The sequence below is a fragment of the Fonsecaea monophora genome, assembly GCF_001642475.1.
Source record: "Fonsecaea monophora strain CBS 269.37 chromosome Unknown Scaff78, whole genome shotgun sequence".
In the NCBI taxonomy this organism is placed as follows: domain Eukaryota; kingdom Fungi; phylum Ascomycota; class Eurotiomycetes; order Chaetothyriales; family Herpotrichiellaceae; genus Fonsecaea; species Fonsecaea monophora.
In genome coordinates this window covers 92,163-113,529 of record NW_019174009.1, presented here as the reverse complement: position 1 = coordinate 113,529, position 21,367 = coordinate 92,163, and the positions used below count along the sequence as shown (strand labels likewise).

The 21,367-nt window shown below is 52.7% G+C and overlaps 7 protein-coding genes across 7 annotated transcripts; 5 read left to right on the top strand and 2 right to left on the bottom strand.

The window, feature by feature from the left end:
* Positions 1-1,292: 1,292 nt before the first annotated feature.
* Positions 1,293-4,277, bottom strand: AYO21_08733 (hypothetical protein; the record flags this gene model as incomplete). The annotated part of the gene is made up of 1 exon (XM_022658676.1): positions 1,293-4,277. One exon carries the CDS (start codon positions 4,275-4,277, stop codon positions 1,293-1,295), a length of 2,985 nt encoding a protein of 994 aa, XP_022509037.1.
* A 922-nt stretch (positions 4,278-5,199) lies between these two features.
* AYO21_08732 (hypothetical protein) lies at positions 5,200-5,777 on the top strand (the record flags this gene model as incomplete). Its single annotated transcript, XM_022658675.1, has 3 exons — positions 5,200-5,261; positions 5,346-5,432; positions 5,507-5,777. 3 exons carry the CDS (start codon positions 5,200-5,202, stop codon positions 5,775-5,777), a joined length of 420 nt encoding a protein of 139 aa, XP_022509036.1.
* A 1,422-nt stretch (positions 5,778-7,199) lies between these two features.
* AYO21_08731 (hypothetical protein) lies at positions 7,200-8,223 on the top strand (the record flags this gene model as incomplete). The annotated part of the gene is made up of 2 exons (XM_022658674.1): positions 7,200-7,920; positions 7,976-8,223. 2 exons carry the CDS (start codon positions 7,200-7,202, stop codon positions 8,221-8,223), a joined length of 969 nt encoding a protein of 322 aa, XP_022509035.1.
* Positions 8,224-8,428: 205 nt separating this feature from the next.
* AYO21_08730 (hypothetical protein) lies at positions 8,429-9,709 on the bottom strand (the record flags this gene model as incomplete). Its single annotated transcript, XM_022658673.1, has 1 exon — positions 8,429-9,709. The coding sequence occupies one exon, from the start codon at positions 9,707-9,709 to the stop codon at positions 8,429-8,431; it is 1,281 nt and encodes a 426-aa protein (XP_022509034.1).
* Positions 9,710-11,434: 1,725 nt separating this feature from the next.
* On the top strand, positions 11,435-13,204 carry AYO21_08729 (hypothetical protein; the record flags this gene model as incomplete). Its single annotated transcript, XM_022658672.1, has 2 exons — positions 11,435-13,062; positions 13,123-13,204. The coding sequence occupies 2 exons, from the start codon at positions 11,435-11,437 to the stop codon at positions 13,202-13,204; spliced, it is 1,710 nt and encodes a 569-aa protein (XP_022509033.1).
* Positions 13,205-14,444: 1,240 nt separating this feature from the next.
* On the top strand, positions 14,445-18,110 carry AYO21_08728 (hypothetical protein; the record flags this gene model as incomplete). Its single annotated transcript, XM_022658671.1, has 1 exon — positions 14,445-18,110. One exon carries the CDS (start codon positions 14,445-14,447, stop codon positions 18,108-18,110), a length of 3,666 nt encoding a protein of 1,221 aa, XP_022509032.1.
* A 1,904-nt stretch (positions 18,111-20,014) lies between these two features.
* On the top strand, positions 20,015-21,326 carry AYO21_08727 (chlorophyll synthesis pathway protein BchC; the record flags this gene model as incomplete). Its single annotated transcript, XM_022658670.1, has 5 exons — positions 20,015-20,054; positions 20,105-20,220; positions 20,274-20,342; positions 20,397-21,144; positions 21,205-21,326. The coding sequence occupies 5 exons, from the start codon at positions 20,015-20,017 to the stop codon at positions 21,324-21,326; spliced, it is 1,095 nt and encodes a 364-aa protein (XP_022509031.1).
* Between the last annotated feature and the right edge of the window lie 41 nt (positions 21,327-21,367).

The following is a 21,367-nucleotide window of genomic DNA, read 5'->3' as shown; positions in this document are numbered from 1 at the left end:
CTGATTGGTTTCAATCGAAGGCCCTACACTTTGTTGAGCAAAAGCGAGGACAACCCCCCCATCTAACTCTCGGCCAATCCGATACCTGGGTAAGATACCCGATCACAGATTTGCATCTTTGCCCTTTCGTTTTCGTCCACCGTTCTGTCCTAGTGCGAGCGTCGCAGGTTCATTCAACTGCAAATCCGCATACCCGGTATGTCTCCTGGGACCGAAGCGGCCGCTCTCCATCCGCTCGAGACGGACTCGAAGAGGAAAGCCGCGCGGAATATCAAGACCAGAGCCAAACAAAAACAAAGCATAAAACAAAGTGGCATGGAGGGTAACGGCTGGGCAAGCCTAGCCATGGCAGAGCAGGACAAACCAAGACAAGGCAAGTCAGGTAGGGAGAATGAGAGAGTGCGAGGCCGGAGAGAGAAAGGCAACGCAACGCAGCAAAAGCAGAGAAGAGAGTTGAGCAGACTAGAACTCTCTTTGCATTGCCATTGCCATTGTCACTCCATTGCAGTGTCAGTCTCCTTCTATTCCCCCTTTCTTCCTCTATCCTATAGTCTCTCATAGGGATAGGCGGACGAGCCAAGACATTAGAGACCACGACGTGTCATACCACCAAGCATACAAGTGTACAGGTACGTGGACTGGTGAATAGGTAGGGATGTAGGTAAATAAGTCAGTATTCTGTCAGGCCTCAACCTCCTTTCACTAAGGTGTTGATACCATACCATACATATAAGACATAATCATGATGTCCAGCAGAAGAGGAGAGAGAGAGGCCGGCGACATACTATATACTCGTACATAAGTAGCACACACACACACACACACACACACACACACACACACACACACACACACACACACCATGAATTCGATTCGAGTCTATTCAATTCATGGCTTCCTGTCTGTTGAACTACCAGGTCCACTCACTTACTCACTCCCTTTCGTTACGATTTATCCATCTACGGTGAAACCGGGTGAGGGGGAAAAAAGCACACGGTTATGGCCCTTGTTGGTCTGGTCATACATGTATGCATGCGCATGTTGCGCCTTTTGTTTGAAAATCAAAAACACCTCATTGTCCATTCCATGATTTTACATAAAAAACGCTGAGGGTGGCCAGACATGAACCGGTTCGGATCCCATGAACGAGCGCTTCGTTATACCTTCTAGAAACAGGTGTTTGATCACTCGGACCTGGGTTGAACACTGAACAGGAGTATGCAGGACTGGGAACTTCTGCCACAATCACGATGACATCTTCATGGCAGTCAGTGGAGCATCACCTTGATCCACTAGCCGTCCGCAATGCGCCTCCTTTTCCTCGCTGTTCCCGTTCCTGATGCCACTGGCGTGCTTGGTGTTGCGGCTCCTTCGTCTTCTTTTTCAACACTCTCAGAGTGTCGAAGGCTGGCACTGCCGCTGACGATAGCACTGACACTCGTACTTCCATTACCACCGGTACTCCCCAGTGTCGGGCCCTGGAGCGCTGGCTTCAAGGTGCCCGGTGTCGGGGTAGCGGCAGTGTGCTCAGCCTCCATGGTCATGCCAGTGTCGACGTTTCCCAGTCTCTCGAGCTCAAGCTCTTTCCACTTCCTCACCCTGGCCATGACATCCTCGAACATCTCTCGCGTGTCCGAGATAATACCGCCCTCCTCCCTAGGACTGCCTTCGTCCGACTCCTCACTCTCGTTTGCTCCGCCGTCATGATTTCCATCCCCCTCTTTGAACTGGGGAGCCAGGTCCACCCCTCGTTTCCTTAGGCGGAGAGAGCGGCCAAAGCCTCGTTCTGAGCTTGGCAAAGGGTTGAACATGACTGCGTTTGCGAACATGCGGACAAGCTCCAGCTCAAGCTGCGCCGAGTTCACGATTCCTTTGGGAGGCACAAGGTCTTCTGTCGCTTTCACAAGGTAGACTCCATTTCCCAATGCCCTTTCCGCCCCAGATGAGTTTCCAACCAATCCCGTCGTGGGCGCAGTGGCTTTATTGGGGGAAACCTGCTGGCTGACGCCCACATCTCCAGCATTTTGGTTGTCGGCTCTCTCTTCGAACGCCTCAATCGCTGCCAGGGCTGCTTTACCTCCTTTCGTGATCGCCACCTTGATACTCTTTAGATCCTGGGGTTTCGAGACAAGGTCCTTGTATCCTGGCGCATCACGCTCGGAGAGCGGCTTGGCAAAGATGCTCGCAAGTTTGTGGGAGACGAGATCATTGAGCAAGAGCTGAGCCGTTTTGGCAAAGCTCTTGGAGACACAAACATACGAGAGATCATGTGATGATGAACCCGAGGATTGTTGGCGCATAGAGGGTTGAGGCTGTAAATGTGTGACTGTCGCGGTCGGTGGGGATGGTAACTGTGTTGGGAGTGAAGGGGGAGGGGTGGGAGAATCGCGAACTAGTGAACGCTTGCGTTTATTCGTATTGGCAGCTGGCTGAATCAGGTCAGTCTTAGGGGGTGCTGCAGTGGTTCGAGGTCTTCCGCGACGATTGCTGGTTCTTTGCGTCGGCTGTTCTGTATCGGACGGTATCGGTACAGGAGTACTGGGAGGCTCAGCCTTGATCTTGTGAGCCTGGCCACCCTTCTTGCGCTTGTCTGTCGGAGTGTCTGACGTGAACGAAGCAAGTGACTGCGATCGTGACGCGGCAAAGGCACTAGGTGTGGCACTTGCTGCCTGTCGGCCTCTAGTCGGTGGTGCAGCTTCTGGCACGGATAAGGTGCTTTCTTCGACCTTTTGGTCCATCTTGCCCGGAGATTTTGTCACCTTTCCTGCTCGAGTCGGCGATTCCGTGTCCGTGAGAGGGCTGACCTCCCGCTCAGGTCGAGTCGGACTTGGTGGCCGGATACTCATAGGAGCTTGAGATCGCTTCTTCCACGGCGTTGACGATCTTCCTCGGTGTAATGCTTGACGCGAGTCGCTTCTAAGTACCGGTGTCACATTTGCGGAACCAGGATATCCATAATATGGCTGGCCAGGCTGTGGTGATGGCCATATTTGTGGATGTGAAGGCTGTCCCTGATAGTGAACAGGGGCGCTTTGAGGGTACGGCACGTATGTCGGATGATGTGGAGTTTGATATGATATAGTAGGACGCCCAGCAGGAGATTGCATGTAATACGGCGAATTAGGATACGGTGGAGGTTGAGGGTACTGAGGAGGCATATGGTGAGGCCAAGGAGGCTGCTGTGGATATCCAGCATATCCTGGATATGGCTGCTGAGGCTGCATTGGGATAGGCGAGCCTCGTCCCTGGCCAGATGCTGAATTTCCGCGCTTTTGAGGGGGAAACTCTGGGGGTGGAGGCATGTGAGGCGATCCAACATATTGTGGTAATACTGGTACAGGTTGACCGTGAGGGCCTGGCTGAAAATGCTGGGGATTGATAGCGCCATAGTTTGGTCGCTGGGGAGAAGGAACTGGAAGAGTACGGTGAAACGCTCCCGGCGACTGATGCGGAGGATGTGCTGGTGCTTGTTGTGATGGTCTTATCGGAGTAGCTTCTGCTGATCCTTTTGGAACAAGGGTAGGAGTAGTGGGAGCAGGAGAGTGTGACGGTGCGAGAGGTTGGTGCAGGCTGCTGCGGACGGATGCTGGCGACACCTCTGCATCTGCTGCTGGTGCTGGAGTTGCGCCCACAGGTGGAGTGATCTGCTCTTTTCGATTTACCTCTATGCCAGCGGGCAGCGTTGCATTTGTGGTATCAGTGCTGGTTTCGACTGCTGGAGGCTTCGAGGCTACCTCTGTGATTGTCTGAGGCTTTTCAATTTGCGGCGTTTTCACTCGTTCAGTATCAGCTTGCTGCCTCTCGTTCTCCTCTTCAGCCTTTTCGAGTTCCGAGATTTCAGCTTGCAGCCTAAGATAGTCATCCTCTTCCTGTCGTATTTCTTTTATGGCCTGTTCCCTGAAGCGAGCATAGAGTTTGTCTACTAGGGCTTGCAATATTCTCTGTTCATCGCCGTCACTTCCAGCCGCAGCTGGGGGTGGAGTGGGCGAGGTGGACAACTTCCGCTTTCGCGGGTTCGTACCATATTTCGCATTGTCGCCATTCACCATAGGAGGAGTCTGTATTTTTCTCTCTTCGACCAGGAGCTCATGGTATAACCCTTGCAGTGCCGCGGCAGTCAAACGAGTCTGATCGTACGACTCGCTCTCGCGAATGAGCTGGTTGGCATTCAAGGCGGTCGCAATACCCTCAAAGGCAGCGGTATCGGAGCCATGATGGACGACAGATTGGCAGAAAGCGAGGGTCTCGTAAGGTGTATAGGCTTTTAGTGAAGGCATCCCATCGTCGCGGTGGTTGAAGGAACAAATCGCTCTACCTAGAGATGCGACCAAGCGTGCTTCTTTGAGAAAGTCAAAACCACGAGCCCTAAGGGGGGCGCAAGGGCCCAGGAACGCGTCAAGGGGCGATCTTGGAAGTGAGAGGCACAAGGGGCGTGGTGGTGGAGATGGAATAAAGAGAAATGCGGTGACACGAAATGAAACTGCTCAGTGCTTTAACGGTGAAATTTGCAAAATTGTTTGATGCGACAAACACGCTACACACTGTTTGGTGCGGGAAAAGGTGCAAGACATGAGGGAGCGGGAAGCAGGTCATCCAACTGGTGCGAGCCTAACCGAACGTGCTTGGTCTTCTCGGTGCCCAGCTGCGCCAGCAGAGGCCAGTTGCTCCCAGAGTCCCAACGAATACCAGTGGTTTCAAGGCGCAGGCGGTCAAATTACTAGGGCTGAGTGCCGGGGATCGGCATACCCCAATCATCTTGGAGACGCCTAACACTTCTAGTCCCTGCGCCCTAAACTCTCCCGGGGGTGGCCTGCTGTGCCTGCTCCTCAGGGACCGTCTTGACCAGTGAACCCCTTTTTGCTAGGATGCTGGGCGCGACAATCTCGTCAAGGATGCGGTCTGCCTCAGATGGTAGACCAGCACCTAGGCAATTACGACCTCTATCTCTATCTATTATTCCTCCCTCGCACCTGGGCAGACGGCATGAACCAGTCTGCCTAAGGTCATCGCTTCCTCCAAGGTTTCGTTCACTTGACTTCAATCAAGTGACTCAATTCGTCGTTGATCAGATCAGCTGCCTGCACGACTTATACTCAACTACAAATATATCGATATCTCGACAATTTCGTTTCGCTGTTTGATCCTTCATTGTCCTCCTCCCAGCCTTTTCACACGATAGCACACAGACACACCTATACAATGGACGCATCGAACGAAGTGAATCCCGACGCGGGCTGGCAACCAAATGGGCGCCCCCAGTCGTAAGCATCCGCCCGCAAGAAGCCGTCCAGGCATACAGTCCCTCCAAAAGGTTTCCCAGCTAACTCGACTCCTCTCCTGTCCAGAACAATTGCCCTTGACTTCTCTGCTACACTGGACGACCTTTTCAAGCTCAACGGTATTGGCGCACTGGAGGAAGCTGTGGTTCAGAAGTATGCCGCATCCCGATCCACCCCTGCCCCCTATGCCAGTCGAACACGGCTAACCGCAATACCTCGGATTACAGACAAGACACTGTCCTTTCGCAGAGATATGAACTCGAGACGCTAGAAACAAAACTGCGTGAAGCAGATGAAAAGCTGAAACGACTTGAAGCAAAGCACAGACGACAGCAGAGCACAGTCATCACCAAACGGAAACCCGTGTCTGCCAATGCTTTCGGCCTCGCGGATAACGAAACAGAGGAAGACAGCTCCGGCGACAGTGACGGCCAGCAAGGCCGATCTCCTTCGTCGGCGAGGGCAGATGGCCCCGGATACAACAACTCGCGAACATGAATGCCGGTTCCTGCTTACTGACTCATGCTAATCCCCAATTTGCAACATGGATGATGGATGGGATCGTACCTTGTCTGGCTATGGGATGGCACACATAACCCCTTTGGTGTTATGACGCATTGGGTAGAAATCAGGTTGTTTTGGCGTTTGGGATACCCGGCTTCTCTCGGTCTGGAGAAATCGAAGAGCCTACACTCGTTCGGGACATCTTTAGAGAGTACTTGATTGCTCTAATCCTAATGACACAGCGTCGAGCTTTGCTTGTCGCGCTCTGCTCTTTGGCAATATGATCTTAGTCATGCCGTGAAATGTGTAGCTGTCTCTGATATTTCGCACGATGTGGTCGGCCTTGCTTCTTTGCATGCTTGGATGATGCTCAACTCACTCACTCACTCCGCCTTGACCGCCACCGAGCAGCACTACGTAGCTGCTTTGAGATTGGCTCAATGTAGCTGCAGGCTTTGCGTTCAGACTTCCCTCGAAGCTGGGAAGCATATCAGGCCCACTCGGATCACAGTTTGTAGAGAGAGAGAGATGAAAGATAGAAGGAGGAAAATATGGAGAAAAATGCATATAGGTGAGTATTAGTGATAATAATGATAGAAGCTGATTCGCCGGCATAAAGCGAACCCGAACCCGAACCCGAGCGAGCATCAGTATCAGCATCAGTTTCAACCGTTAGAATCAGATGTTACGTGCCCCGAGATACGAGCCTGCATGCAATATGCAAGGCCCCTTCCTCCCCCACAGCGATAGACGACAATTCATTCATTCATTTCTCAGATAAAGACACAAGCTACGGCTAGGTATGTCCCTACCTCCCTGGTACCTGGGTACATACATATGTACGCCGTACTGGTGGTACGTGTGACGACTACATTCTCACATCCTCATTGGCACTCATTGGCACATCAGTAGGTCTATGACCGAACTGCAACCCGGCATCAGGCCCCACACTTGGGTCTTCGGACAGTTGGCTGAATCAGATCAAATCAGACCAAATCAGGTCATATTTATTAATTAAGTATACACGTGTTATACGCGTCAACCAGATATAACCCTGGTCGATTAGATGGAACAAGGGGCAAGAGAAGTGCTTTTCCTTCAGGTACGTCCTCAGAGTTTATTCGTCCAGAAGCTTCGCTGTTCGGCCTTATTTCCTACTCGTAACCGACACAGCGGGGGCCTGAGAGCTGCAAGGTAGACTATTGTGAGAGAAGTTGGACGGAAAGGGGACAGGGATTTGTTTCCAGAGAGAGGGGGAGAGGGTTGTGTGGTATATATACCACACAACCCGGCCCTCCGGATTGTCCTCTGCCTGTACCGCATTTCGACACGGGAGTGATCTCCGGCCAAAGTTGACTCAAGATCTCCGTCATAGGCCTTGACGAGAAGAACAAGATACAAATGGCGACGACGACAATGAAGGCCGTCGTGATTCACGAGGCCGGTGGACCCGAAGTCCTCAAGGTCGAACAGCTTCCAATCCCGACGCCCAAGCAGGACGAGATTCTCATCCACATCAAAGCCTTTGGCCTCAATCGCTCCGAGCTCTTCACTCGCCGCGGACACAGTCCCGGCGTCAAATTCCCCCGCGTGTTGGGCATAGAGGCCGCTGGCATCGTGGAAAAGTGTCCCAGCGGCACCTTTAAGACTGGCCAAAAGGTTGCCACTGCCATGGGAGGTATGGGTCGAGACTTCGACGGCGGCTATGCCCAGTATACCAGCGTCAAGGTGGACAACACGCAGGCCTTGGACACCGACTTGGACTGGACCATCGTCGGTGCTGTCCCAGAGATGTTGCAGACGAGTTACGGGTGTCTATTCAAAGCACTCAAATTGAGGAGCGAGGACCGTCTGCTCATTCGAGGGGGGACGACTTCTGTCGGGTTGGCGGCTGCGGCCATTGCGAAGAACCATGGTTGCTTTGTTGCCGGAACAACAAGACATGCCGGTAAAGCGACTGCCGAGTTGATGCAAAAGAGTGGAATTGATCGCATCATTATCGACGATGGACACGTTGCTCAGCAGGTTCAGGACAACAAATTCGACAAAGTCCTGGAGTTGGTGGGGACCACCACTCTGAGAGATTCCTTGCGGTGTGCTGTCAAGGGAGGAATCGTGTGTATGGCTGGCATCGTTGGTAAGCCAAGAGTGTTTGCTATCTCGTTCGGATTGGCCTAACAAGCATTTTGTAGGAAACAGTTGGACCATGGAAAACGTCTCCCCAATGGAGCTCATACCTCATACTGTCTGCTTGACTGTTTATTCCGGGGGCCCAGATGAATTCAGAGAAACCCCCCTGAACGATTTGCTCAAGCAGATCGAGGCGGGCACCTTGCCTGTCCAGATTGGAAGGGTGTTCAAGTTGGACCAGATTGTTGAGGCGCACGATACCATGGAGAAGAACCTCGCGCGTGGCAAGATTGTGGTCTTGACAGAATGAAGATCCACAAGAAAGTGTAGAGAACGGAACTGCCTTGTGATCCGTTAATCCAAGTGCATCGAGCAACGATGCTAGGGAGGGAGCGCGAAATGACATGCATGATGAACTGCTCTTTTGCATTCCTCCCTTAAATGTCTGAGTAAACAAATACCAACATCTGCCACCTTCGGCCAGAATCACCATTGTAAACTTTTTGTTGTATAGATCAGCTGCTTTGATTTGTGGCCAGGACTGCCCTGCGGCGTAGCTTCTCGCGCTTCTTTGCGCCGCTCATCGGCTTACGAGGACGCGCGGCCCTCTTCGGCTGAGGCTTTCCCATATTCCACATTTGCCATACATCGAGACAGGTTCGTTGTCCAACGAACTTGCCATTGGGAGTAAAGACCTCGACTTCAGGAAACCTTGGAGAGAGCCCCGAGTCTTCACCAGTCTGAATGGAGGAGAATGGAGTAAACGTACTCGTATCAATCGACAGGCCTTCAGCGCTAGGAACATCCGATCCGGTGGAATCTGGTCCCGTAGAATCTTCAGCAAGTGGCCCAGGCTGATGTAAACGTCTGCTTTTTCTGACCTGACAGACCAGCTCCACCCATCCGACCCCTTCGATGAGTATGTCTGTTGCGTAGACACGAAATGGCAACTTCTCGATGTTGACTCCAGCTCTGATCATGGAGCCTGCTCTGGATTTTGTGACATCGGTTTGCAATTTGAATTGACCCGCAGAAGCCATGCAGTTCCCTGCGCCTTCAGCTAAGATTGACTCTACACCGCTTTCACGTTCTTGCATTTGCGTGCTACATGCCTTCTCCGTGGATGTGACATGAGTTTTGAGCGGAACAAAGGGGTACGCCAGCATGGTGGTACTCGGGTCAGCTTCGTCGAGGAGCGGTGTGATCCGGACCAATCCCCCTCCTAGGAGCAGAGATTGACCGGGCTTGATAATGTGTTGGACGACCGTCGGCCGATGTACCATGACCAGGTCGGTCCGATCTTCGGGCTTGACATACTGGTCGAGGCCTCCACGTTCTAGGCCCGGCATATCAATCAGCTCTCCTTTGTGGTTGCCGAAGGGAAGTCGAATCGGAGATGCTGTCGTCCCCGGCAGACTTGACACCAAAGGCATGGATGGAAAAGGAACTTCTGGCTGAGGGGGAGGTAGTAAGTTTTTCTCGGAGAAAAAGGTGGTATCGGTAGATTTATGCTCTGCGGTAACCTCCTGCTGTCGCTGAATCTCTGCATATACAGGCGCTCTGCCGGCGGATCCCTTGGGGAAAAGGACCTCAAACAGATTCGACTTTCCCACATTGAACTTTCCAACAAGCCAGTTGCCGCCTCCCCTGCGCCAAATGCTTTCTTTGATATCCTTGGTCCACCATCCTCGCTTCGACGAGACCAGATGCACGTTGCCCAGCCGGAGCTTTTGTCCCATGCGACCCAAGGCAGTCCTCAGAATAGCGATGAATTTGGGCATCATGCCATCTACCATCTCTTTGGTTGGAGCCAGGAGATCGGATCTCGTGATGATGAAAGATACAGAGGGTCGGGTTGAAAACGAATGCTGAGACCTACGATTCTGCGTTCGAGCTTTGCCAAGGAGAGGCTCTTATAGACTGAAGGGATGACAGACATGGGGAAATCTGCTGCATCAAGGACGTGATAGACATGGTTCCTGGAGAAAGGAGACTCAGCGATCGAGTCCGCGATGGCTTCAACCGAAGGATGCGCAATAGGGACACCGCGGGAGTCATGGATCAAATAATGACATCTATCGCAGATAGGAGGTGTTCTCTGGGGCTGAGGCTGGACTATGCCGTGCTCGTCTTGTAGATTTTCATCATGTTGGGAGGTTTGGACATGTGCCACATCTGTGCCTACGTCTCCTTCATTCTGGACCCGACTCGAGCTCTCGAGGTTGTTGAGATATTTCACCACCGCTTTTCTTGACAATGTGTAGAAACCTGCTTGTCCAGAGTCGACATCTTGCGTGAGCGCGCCGCAACCAGGACAGGACACTGGTAGGCGTGCGGGACTCAAATTCTCTTGTTCAACCCGTGGGCCCCGTGATATGGACGATTGCTTCGGAGGCGGTAGCAAAACATTTGTCGACAGCACAGGACGAGAAAGGAGCTCTGGACGAAGTCGCTCGAGCTCAGCAGTGGCAAAGGAGAGAGGACGACGGCTGGAGGAAAAGTAACGGCCGCGGAGTTGGGGGGTGCGCGATTTCACGGCTGGTGAACATGATGAACGCCAACACCGAGGGACCAATTCCATTTGAGAGAGTCAGCTCATACCCGTCGAAAGCGTCGTAGCTAGGCGTGCTGCGTGCTGAGAGAAGTCGATGTGACAAATATCGGAGCTATCGTGTGTACGGGGTAGGTGTGTTTTTCGTGTGAGAATATGCGCCAGGGGGTTGACGAGCAAGAATTGTCAGGGATGTGGCTCTGTAAATTTACCGCATGGAGGAATTATCTCATCGATACGGCAACTTTATCCTCCACTTTTCCCACTTTTGCCTCATTGCCTTCTAAACCTTTCAGACTTTCGGGGCTTATACCTCTTGGTTCATCGACCGACTTTTCCCTGAGTTGCATCTTATGCCTGCTCAGCTTCCAAAGGAGCAGTTACCAACGACCTCTTGTGGATGTGGTGGCCTGTCTGCTTCAACATGACTCAGCCTACATAGCATGCCTGCCTATCATATCACTCCAAAGACGAGGACTATGTCGATCACCAACCTCTCGAGGCCCTCCTTGGACTTGCTACCTGTCCCTGGTCTACCGTTTTCTTTCCCGAGAAGGCTGAGGACGATGGTCACGATGGGACATGGTCAAGTCCTTGCCAGAGGGTTGACGAATCATTCCGAGATGACCAGGCTATTGGCTTGACGGATCAGTGATCTGTCATACTTAGCGGATATCGCCCTTGTCCAGTGTGCCAGGTATGGCAAAAGGTGAGTACTTTTGACAAGCCTTGCTCTGAAGAGGTTGTAGGGCACCCCTTTGCCCAGGAAATACTGCAGTCAGCTCCCAAGAAGCCAGTCTCTTACGGGCGACACGACTTGCCAGGTCTGCCTATATAACGTCGTTCGGGACGCTCAATGGCGAAACGATTCTCCTCTTGAACAAGGAATCTCGTGAGAGAGCAACAATCTGTCCCTTGTATACTGACTATCACACTTCCCAAGACAATCGCATACGTCTCTTCTGTCAAAATGAGCCCCTCAACGCCAGACAGGTTCGACTTCATCGTCGTCGGCGCCGGTGCAGCAGGGGCGATCCTCGCAGCTCGTCTGGCAAACAGCAAGCATCGTCCTTCGGTCCTTCTCATCGAGGCCGGCGGGAAAAACGACTCCAAGGACGTTCGAGCGGACGCAGAAAGGTGGCTTCATCGAATGATCCCTTCGCAGAATTGGGGTTACAAGACTGCACCCATCAAAGGCTTCGATGGGAACATCATTGATTACGATCGTGGCAAAGGGCTTGGGGGAAGCACCGCCATCAATTTCTCCGTCTGGACCGTCGGTCCAAAGGATGACTATGATCAGATCGCAAATCTCGTGGGCGACGACGAATGGAGCTGGAACAATGCTCAGAAAAGATACAAGCGGCTCGAATCTTTTCACGCGACTGCTCCGAATGTACCAGGTGATGCCAAGCGGTATCTTAACCCTGACCCAAAGGACCATGGGCACGACGGGCCTATCAAGGTCGGCTTTCCACAGGTTTGGGAGCCTTCGTGCACGGCACTGATGGACATCTGGTATGCCAACGGTACAAAGCCCAACCCCGACCATAATTCCGGAGACCCAATCGGTCTTGCCGCCTGCGTTTCTAGTGCATACAAAGGGATCAGATCGACATCCGCAGACGCGTTGGTGGGGGCACCCAGCAACCTACACGTCTTGGTTGACGCTGAGGTGGCTCAAGTGACTTTCGATGGCACAAAGGCGACCGCGATTAAGACGACTGGAGGGAAGGTTTTCCAAGCCGACAAAGAAGTCATTTTATCGTGTGGTGCCCTCGATACACCAAGAATTCTGATGCATTCTGGCATTGGCCCCGTGGACGAGCTCAGCAGCTTCAATATCCCCATTTTGAAAGCCAATGAAAACGTCGGGAGGCACCTCAAGGATCACCACCACATCATGATCCCATCCCTCCGAGCAGACCACACGAGTGAGAGGACCCGCTTTTACAAAAACAAGGAACTTCAAGCAGCTGCCCGAGCCGCTTGGGAGAAAGACGGTACTGGGCCCTTGGCGGAATATGGCTGCGCTCTGGGTATTGCATACCTGAAGCTGGATAAATTGTATGACAGCGCCGAGTTCCAAGCTCTACCAAAGGAAGAACAAGAAAAACTGCGGAAGCCGACAGTTCCTCACTACGAGTTCCTCCTCAATGCTGCATGGCTTCCCAATTTCATCGACCCAGAAAACGCACAGGCCGGAACAACCGTGTTCGTGTTCATCCTCAATCAGATGTCGACGGGCGCCGTGAGACTCCAGTCGTCTGATCCCACCAAACCACTTATCTTCGATCCCAACTTCTTCTCCCACCCATTTGACAGACGGGTGGCCGTGGAGGCTACACGAGATGTTCTGAGGGTCCTGAAGAGCCCCGAGTTCCAAAAAGACACCCTGGCTATCGACGGCCCCAAGAGTGAGTCTGAGGATGATATCCTGGCCTTCTGGCGTGCGGGCAGCGCTTCGACATGGCACATGATGGGGACTGCTCGGATGGGCAAGGATGAAGACAAGGCCGTTGTGGACAACCACTTCAAGGTTTTTGGAGTGGAGAATCTCAGAGTGGCTGATATGAGTGTCATCCCCATTGTTTCCAAGTAAGTCATGCGACTGAAGGTCGACATATCTGAGACATTTAGGCTAACAAGGCTCTACAGCAACCACACTCAATCAACGGCGTATCTCGTGGGGCTGACAGCAGCGGACAAGCTAGTTGAAGAATATGGACTTGACGGGTAATCGGCCCAAGCGTCAACACGGCTGATGGGGTCTCCATGTTGCTTTGAAAGATGTTAGCGAGCGGCAATTCGGTGACTAGAATGGTAGTCTTTTTTCTTCTCGATTTTGAGACAGAGACCCGTACTCGTATGATCTAGCACAGCCCAAACAAACTACAGTATCAGCCAGGTACTTGTTTATGCGCCCGTACTTCCCCGTGTCTACCGAGTAACATGATATGAGAGCAACAATAACTTGGGAAAACACCTAGTGGCGAGAGTTCAATAGGTATTCGGTACTTTGTACGGAAGTACCTACCAGTACACACGGTGCCGAAAATAGAACGCCCGTACTTGTACCGAGTACGGAGGATGAGACTATCCCCCATGGCCTAATAAGTTTTGAGTGCCTATTAGTTCGAAAGGGTTCGCTTGTAAGGCTCCGTAATTCCCCCCTGTGAGTACCGAGTAAGTTCCACGGGCACTCCCCCCAAGTATAACAAACATATCGACGCTGAGGGTGTGATGTCAACGTCCCCCCCACTGGGGCTCTTAGTCTGTTCTCTTAGTGGGTAGAGCCTATAGGTGCGCCCCCAATCAAGCAATTTAGCCCCTGACCCTCGCGCGCCGATGACCCGAGGCTTGCCCCTGGTGCCCTGTCAAGTCCTGGGGCTTCCCTAATTCTGCCTGTTGACTCCCTCTGACGCCCTGCATCTTGTTTCTCAGTGGCCTTGGCAAATTCCCCTCGCAAAACAGTCCTCGATCAATGCCACCACCACCACCACCAGAACCACTTTTTTCCCTCTAGAAGCAGTCGGATGGCGATGAGGTCTACTACTCTCGTCTCGCCTCCCTCCGCCCAAAGTAACCCCTCGTGAACGACGCCGATCGTGCCTGCCTTGCGCCCCCAGCATTATTGTTGGCGTCTGTGACGGGACAATATGCTGGAGCTCCTTCTCCTTCACTTCGACTATCCGTGCTGCGACACCCTCCCAGGAGATTGATTGTTGGATTACTCTGGCGTGTCCGCCTTGGGACTTGCTTTCTAAGCGAATGAATATCGTGACCAAGGCACCAGACTATACCTATACACCATACACTACGCAAACACCACTTGCGCTGCCACCTAAGCCCTTAGCACTTTCTGAGACATCGAAGCGTCGTCGGTGGACTGGCTTCACTGGCCCACTCTTTATGAATACCTCGCTCGCCTCGCCCCATCACCAGGATCTGAGGCTCTGTCGCAATTCTACATGACGACAATGGCGTCGCTGCCATCATCTGCGTCCCACGACCACCATCCCAGCCGGCCTCGACCTCACAATGTCCAGCTAACTCGGAGTACAAGCCATGATCAACCCAAGGGCACCGACCTCAATCGACCCCTACCACCGCCCCCAGTCAGTGCTGCGGCCGAGACATTCGAGATTCCTACCCTACGTCGAAAACCCCTCCCCGAATCACCAGATTCTAGCTCCGCGAAGCTCAACCACAGTCGGTCCTTCAGTCACCCCTTTCCCTCCATCTTTGGTTCCAAAAAGTCGGAGAAAAAGAGCAAGCATGGCATTGATTTTGATGGAACGCGCGATACTCGGCACGAAGAGGGAAATATGAGGCAGCAAGCTGCTGAAGCTTCCATGCCACGGAGTGATCGCCAGCCGGTAACTGGGAAGTGTATGACCTGTGACTCTACCGTCCGATGGCCCCAGGGACTCAAGGTGTTCCGATGTACAACCTGCCTGACCATCAATGATCTCGAGTACAGCTCGGAGGCCAAAGATGATACCCAGGCATCGGCGGCTGGATCCTCATCCCAGCGCAAATTCGTATGCGTGTCTCTTGAGAGAACGAGATCGCTACTTGATCGCTGCCTGAGACACTATCTCGAGTCTCGCATTAAGTACGACGGGATTTCTTCACCTACTCACCCAATACCAATCGACAATCACTCACCGGCCGAGGATTCGTTCCTGTTGGATGGAACCCCGCCAGAAGGTGTGCTGGAGGGACAGCCCACGGATGAACAGGACTCACCACCACCGTCGCCACATCCTGGAATGAAACCACCCAGCTATGAGGAAGCCAACCTATCTCCTCGCCACGCAAACCGATATCCCGGGCCATCCTTTGTTCAAGGTTACCCAGCTGACCCCTTCAATTCATTACCCTCGGTCCACAACAGGCCGCAGAGCTCTAGAGGACGACAACCATTAGAGCCTGTACAGCACTCAATCACAACGTCCGGCCCAAGATCCGACGTCTTCCGTCTGGTCGAAAACTACATTGCTGGTTGCTTTGTAGGTTGTACCACGTTAAACCAGTCTTTCCTCACCCCTCGTCCACCCCAGGAACCTAAACCCAGGTCTGGTTCAGGGACACACCAGAGGCGGCAATTGTCCGAACCTGCTTCGGCTCCTGTACTAGAGCCTGATGTCTTCCTATCCGAGCTTGACGCAAAAACCCTTTTGCTTGGCGATGTTGCGGAGAACGGATCATGGTGGTTAGGGGCACCGAATGGGCGTGCGGCTATGTCGGTCAGAGAATCTCATCATCAGCGAGATAGGTCCCCAGAGAAGAGTCGCAGTTCTGCAAGTGGGAGACATCCAAGAATCAATTGGCTCGAACTTGCCGAGTGGTATCGCTCATTGATATATGCGGGCGATCACTGGGAACAACGTTGGCACGAATTGAGGCCAAAGTTGACAGATCCAAAGGCACAGCAATGTTGGCAGTCGACCCCTTTAGAGGGTATTCAGCGAGACATCATGGAATCCCGAATACACTTACAGCGGAGCCTGTTGAAGATCACGGAAAATCTCTTGAAACGGCCAAGGCAACCGTTGAAGCGTCCCGAGGATTGTCGATTCTTACTGATCCTTCTAGCTAACCCGTTATTGACACCCTCGAGGCTTGAGACAGGCAAGATGTTTGGGGTTACCATACCTCACCCTCCGGTCCCGGCAGGAAAACAAGTTGACGATAGAGCCCGTGACTCGCCATCGAAACGTGTTCCAAGCGGCGGTAGACGCCCAGGAAGTCTCGGCCATCACTCTGGCATCATCAAGCGGATTCTGGGCCTGATGGCTAATCTCTCTCATGAAAATCACCAGTATCTGGTTTCATGGTTTTCCAGATACTCTGACGGCCACTTCCAAAGGACGGTGGAAATGGTTGGCAGTTTCGTGAGTTACAGACTATCCCGACAACAGAAAACTCCAGCCCACGAACTCATCAACCCCACAGAGGGCCTCGTCCCTAGCTTCTCTGACTCTGGGATGCACCATGCCTCTCAAGTTCACGCCGCACTAGGGGGTCGACATTCTTCCACTTCAGCGGACAAGTCTGACGGAAAGCCGAAGCTCTCTTCGTACGGCGAAGACTGGCAAATCCGCGTGGCCGCAAGGGTCATGGCTCTGCTGTTCCACGCCAATGTTGGCCATACTGCGCGGAAGAGGGACGCCTTTGCGGCACAGGAGCAGAGGTTACATAGTCCAGGTCTCAGTGCCAAGTACCACGCATACTCCCATGGTCAGATTATACCCATCAGCAACTTCTACAATACGATGCTGGACTATGCCGATCTTGTGGCCGACTTCGAAACTTGGGAGACGACCAAGACAAAGTTCACCTTCTGCCAGTATCCCTTCTTTCTGAGCATATATGCCAAGATCCACATCCTCGAGCACGATGCGCGAAGACAGATGGAAATCAAAGCAAGAGAGGCCTTTTTTGACAGCATCCTCAGTCGCAAAGCTGTCAGTCAGTACCTCATTCTCAAAGTCCGACGAGAATGCTTGGTCGAGGACAGTCTGCGTAGTGTCTCGGAGGTTGTCGGATCTGGCGGCAGTGACATCAAGAAAGGCCTGCGCATTGATTTTCAGGGAGAAGAAGGGGTTGATGCAGGCGGTCTTCGTAAGGAATGGTTCCTGTTACTGGTGAGAGAGATATTTGATCCTCACCATGGACTGTTCGTTTATGATGATGATTCTCAATACTGCTATTTCAATCCCTTCTGCTTTGAGTCATCCGAGCAGTTCTTCTTGGTTGGGGTGTTGGTCGGGTTGGCCATCTACAACTCGACTATTTTGGATGTGGCGTTTCCGCCGTTTGTCTTCAAGAAAATGTTGGCTTCGGCACCTGCAACCGGCGACAAGTTGTCGTCAATCCCCAAAGTCGGCCACGGGTTCACCCTCGAAGACCTGGCTGAGTTTCGACCTGCCTTGGCACGAGGTTTCAGACAACTGCTTGAATTTGAGGGTGATGTCGAGGAGACATTTTGTCGCGACTTCGTGGTTGAAATGGACCGTTACGGTGATATTATCCAGATCCCACTGTGTCCCGGCGGCGAGAAAAGGGCAGTTAACAACTCGAATCGACGAGAATTTGTCGACCTCTACATCCATTATCTACTCGACACAGCTGTGGCAAGGCAATACGAGCCGTTCAAGCGTGGCTTCTTCACCGTCTGTGGCGGCAACGCGCTGTCCCTATTCCGACCCGAAGAGATCGAGCTTCTCGTGAGAGGCTCTGATGAACCACTTGACATCGCCAGCTTGAGCGCAGTGGCGACATACGAAGGCTGGCCTAAGCAGGAAGGACCGCCCGAAAATCAACCCCAAGTTGTCTGGTTCTGGGAATTTTTTGCACGCGTATCACCAGGAGATCAACGGAAAATCCTGAGTTTCATCACGGCAAGCGATCGAATCCCAGCTATGGGAGCCACAAACCTAGTGATCCGTATCCAGTTGATCCGTGCCAAGGAGGAAATGGATGAATTCGGAAGACCAACAAACAAGCCGGTGGAACGGTTCCCTATCGCGAGAACATGTTTTAATACTCTGAGTTTGTACCGATACGCGTCGCGGGAGAAGTTGGAGGAGAAGCTCTGGATGGCAGTGCTGGGGAGCGAAGGATTCGGACTGAAATAGATCTTGTGGTTATGCGCTGGGCTGGTGGCACGATATAGGCGAGGCAAGAGGCAAGAGGCCAAAGACAGATGCCGCAGGACGAAATAGGAGCCACGACGTTCTCTGTGTTGGATCATGTGTCACGCTTTTCTCTGGGGTTGGTTTCGGGAGCGTCGGCGCTGGTGTTGGAAGTTTGAGAGTCGAAGCATTTTACCGGCCCCGTGGCAACCGTTGGAAAACAGGCGCCGCTTGGAAGTATGGCAAGGGAATCTGAACCGAGTAGTTTGGACTCAGTTCATGAGTGTTGAATCGCACTGCGTCGCATTGCACCTTGGTTGTATTGGGTCAAGAACGAGGAGCAAAAGGAAAGGTTAGCTTTGGGCTCCCGAACATATAAAGCAAAAGTTGGGACAACGCATGCCACGAGTATAGGAAAGTCACGGGCGATCAACCGTCTTGTTTTCTGTTTCTCTTTGGTTTCTATATGACAGATGAGTGAGCGACGCCCTGATGGCCAAATCGTGTTCATCTCGCCATCTCGAAAAAGTAGTAGAGGACATAGTCGTGGTGAAAATCAAAAGGGCAAGCAAGGTAGAGGTAGAGGGCGTGGTGATATAAGAGAAAAGAACTATTGGATCATGGCACTATCCCACTATCGCACTAATAATGCTAGCGACGAGGAACGAGCAGGCAAGGAGGGGAAGGAGGGTCGCGGGGAAAAGATTGACAAGCCAAGACAGACGAGTGCTTGTACTTGAAGGTAACAAGAGATGGACAGACTATGGCATCATGGCATCATGGCATGGAGACCATGAACACAGTGAACGACCTCCTACCTGGCCTGTCTTGTGGTGTGAGCGGAGGGCGGTCCGGTTTATCTTTTTGTGAATGTGTCTCTCCCTCATCCACATTTCGCTTCTTGCCCCTGAAAGCCACAGGTCCGGTGAGTCACGCGACGAGGCCACAAAGTCGCGCACAAACTCGTTGAGAGTTGGCGGGAAAAGATTCAAGCGCACACGCGTGTGGGATTTTCTCGGTGCTGACTGAAGGAGTCAGGAACGCAGGTACTTCTGGGTAAAAATAATTGAGTCCAGTCACCCCCTGTGTTTTCGCGCCGTTGTTGGCTTGTTGGCAGTGGTGACATGTACCCGTCGAATCGGGAACAAGGTTGTTCCTGGGTGCATCCGCATCCGTCAGGGCAAAAAAGACCGAGCAAGACCTCAGGGCAACAGCTCTCAAGCTCGGGCGCTAGAGTGCAACTTTGATTAGCCGTGTGAGACAGGTTCCAGACGAGTCTGGAATTCTCCCAGTGGCTCATATCTGCTTCACAATGGACCAAGGGCGAATGATAAGTCCTGCCTCAAGATCGTGAACGCTCCAGGTCCCAAGGCTGCGCTCACCGACTTTCCCAGGACCACTGGATCTGTTTGTCGAGAAAGAAACCCCCCCCCCCCCCTCCGATCTTGCGGAGGAATTTGCCCGAAGTGCAGACGAGGGTCATTAGTGAACAAGCTCGGAAACGGGGAAGCTGGGCTAGACAAGATCTTTGGCTCCGGTCTCAGATATCTGGCTCTGAGAATAATGAGATAACGCACGGGTGCACGATGATATCTCGGAGGGGTGTGAGATCGTCCATGGCCATTTGGTTGGTCATCGGAAAATGTCGAGAAAAAGTTTCGATCAAGCAGATACTCGCCCCGCACTCGGCTGCGCTGCCCAAGAGATCATTTTGTTGCTGTCATGGCTACGTGAGGCTGGGTAGCTTTGGCTGGCGCGAGGTCCCCCCTCAACATATTTCTTTTTGTGATCGGTCGACCGCTTTAGACGTCTTCTGTTGCTTCTTCTCCCGTCCTGAATATTCTCTGCAACTTGTTCCTCCTGTTTGTGCTGCTGCATCTTCCATAGACCAGAGATCGTAGATCAAAATGGGTTCCACAAGTCTCCCCTCCAAGATGAAGGCGTTGAGTATGACTCCCTCGATATCCCCACGTTTGGTTCTCGATTCTGGTCCGCAGGCAGATCCTGGCTGAAACTTCGACTGATCCCGTGTGTGCATCTAGAGTACGATGAGCCAGAAAAGTTCAGCGTCGTCGAGGTCCCCCTCCCTAAGCTTCGTGAAAATGATATCCTGGTACGTAAGCTCGACCGAGACTGAACGAAGAGAATGCTGAGGACAGGACATAGATCAAGGTCAAGGCTTGCGGTGTCTGCGGCACCGACCTGCACATTCACGAGGGTGAATTCTTGGCCAAGGTACGAGCAGCAGTTCAACGTGATGGCCCTGAACAAATCTGACGGAAACCGCAGTTCCCCTTGATTCCCGGTCACGAGACCGTCGGTGTCGTTGCAGCCCTCGGACCCAAGGTTAAGGGTTTCGAAGTCGGTCAGCGGGTTGTTGCAGACAACTCGGAACTTTGTGGAGAGTGCTTCTACTGCCGTCGTGGGGAGGAGCTTCTCTGCGAAGACTTCCAAGCCCACGGTGTGACCATGGACGGTGGCTTTGCCGAGTACTGTGCATACCCTGCCAAACGAGTGTTCCCGATCAAGAACTTGTCCGATGTCGACGCCACCCTGCTCGAGCCCGCCTCCTGTGCCGCCCACGGTCTGGACAAGATTTCACCTAAGATGGGTTCCAGCGTGCTCATGTTCGGCGCGGGTCCTACGGGTCTCGTCTTGACGCAAATGCTCCGCCAGAACGGCGGTTGCCATGTTGTCATTGCTGCACCTGAGGGACTGAAGATGAACCTCGCCAAATCCCTGGATGCGGCTGATGAGTACGTTGAACTGTCTCGCAAGGACCCCGGCCCGCAGTTTGAAAAGATCAAGAGAGAAAACCCCTATGGCTTTGATGTTGTGGTTGAGGCTACGGGTAGTGTCAAGATCTTGGAGGATTCGATCAACTATGTCCGAAGAGGCGGCAAGCTTGTGGTTTATGGCGTCTACGGCAACAAGGACCGTGTGTCGTGGCCACCGACCAAGATCTTCGGGGACGAAATCACCATCCTTGGGTCGTTCAGCGAGACCTACAAGTTCCCTGCTGCCATCGACTACCTTGGTATGTCTTGTCAATTCCTTGCTCTTTCCACGCGCATGCGACTAACGATGGGTTGAATAGACTCGGGCAAGGTAAAGGTCGCAGGCATTGTCAACAAGACATTCAAGCTGGAGCAATGGGCCGAGTGCCTGGAATCGATGAAGAACAAGAGTGCGATCAAGGCAGCCATTGTTTTCGAATAGAGGGCGACATTATCGATATGCTGTAGTCGGCAGGTCTCCGG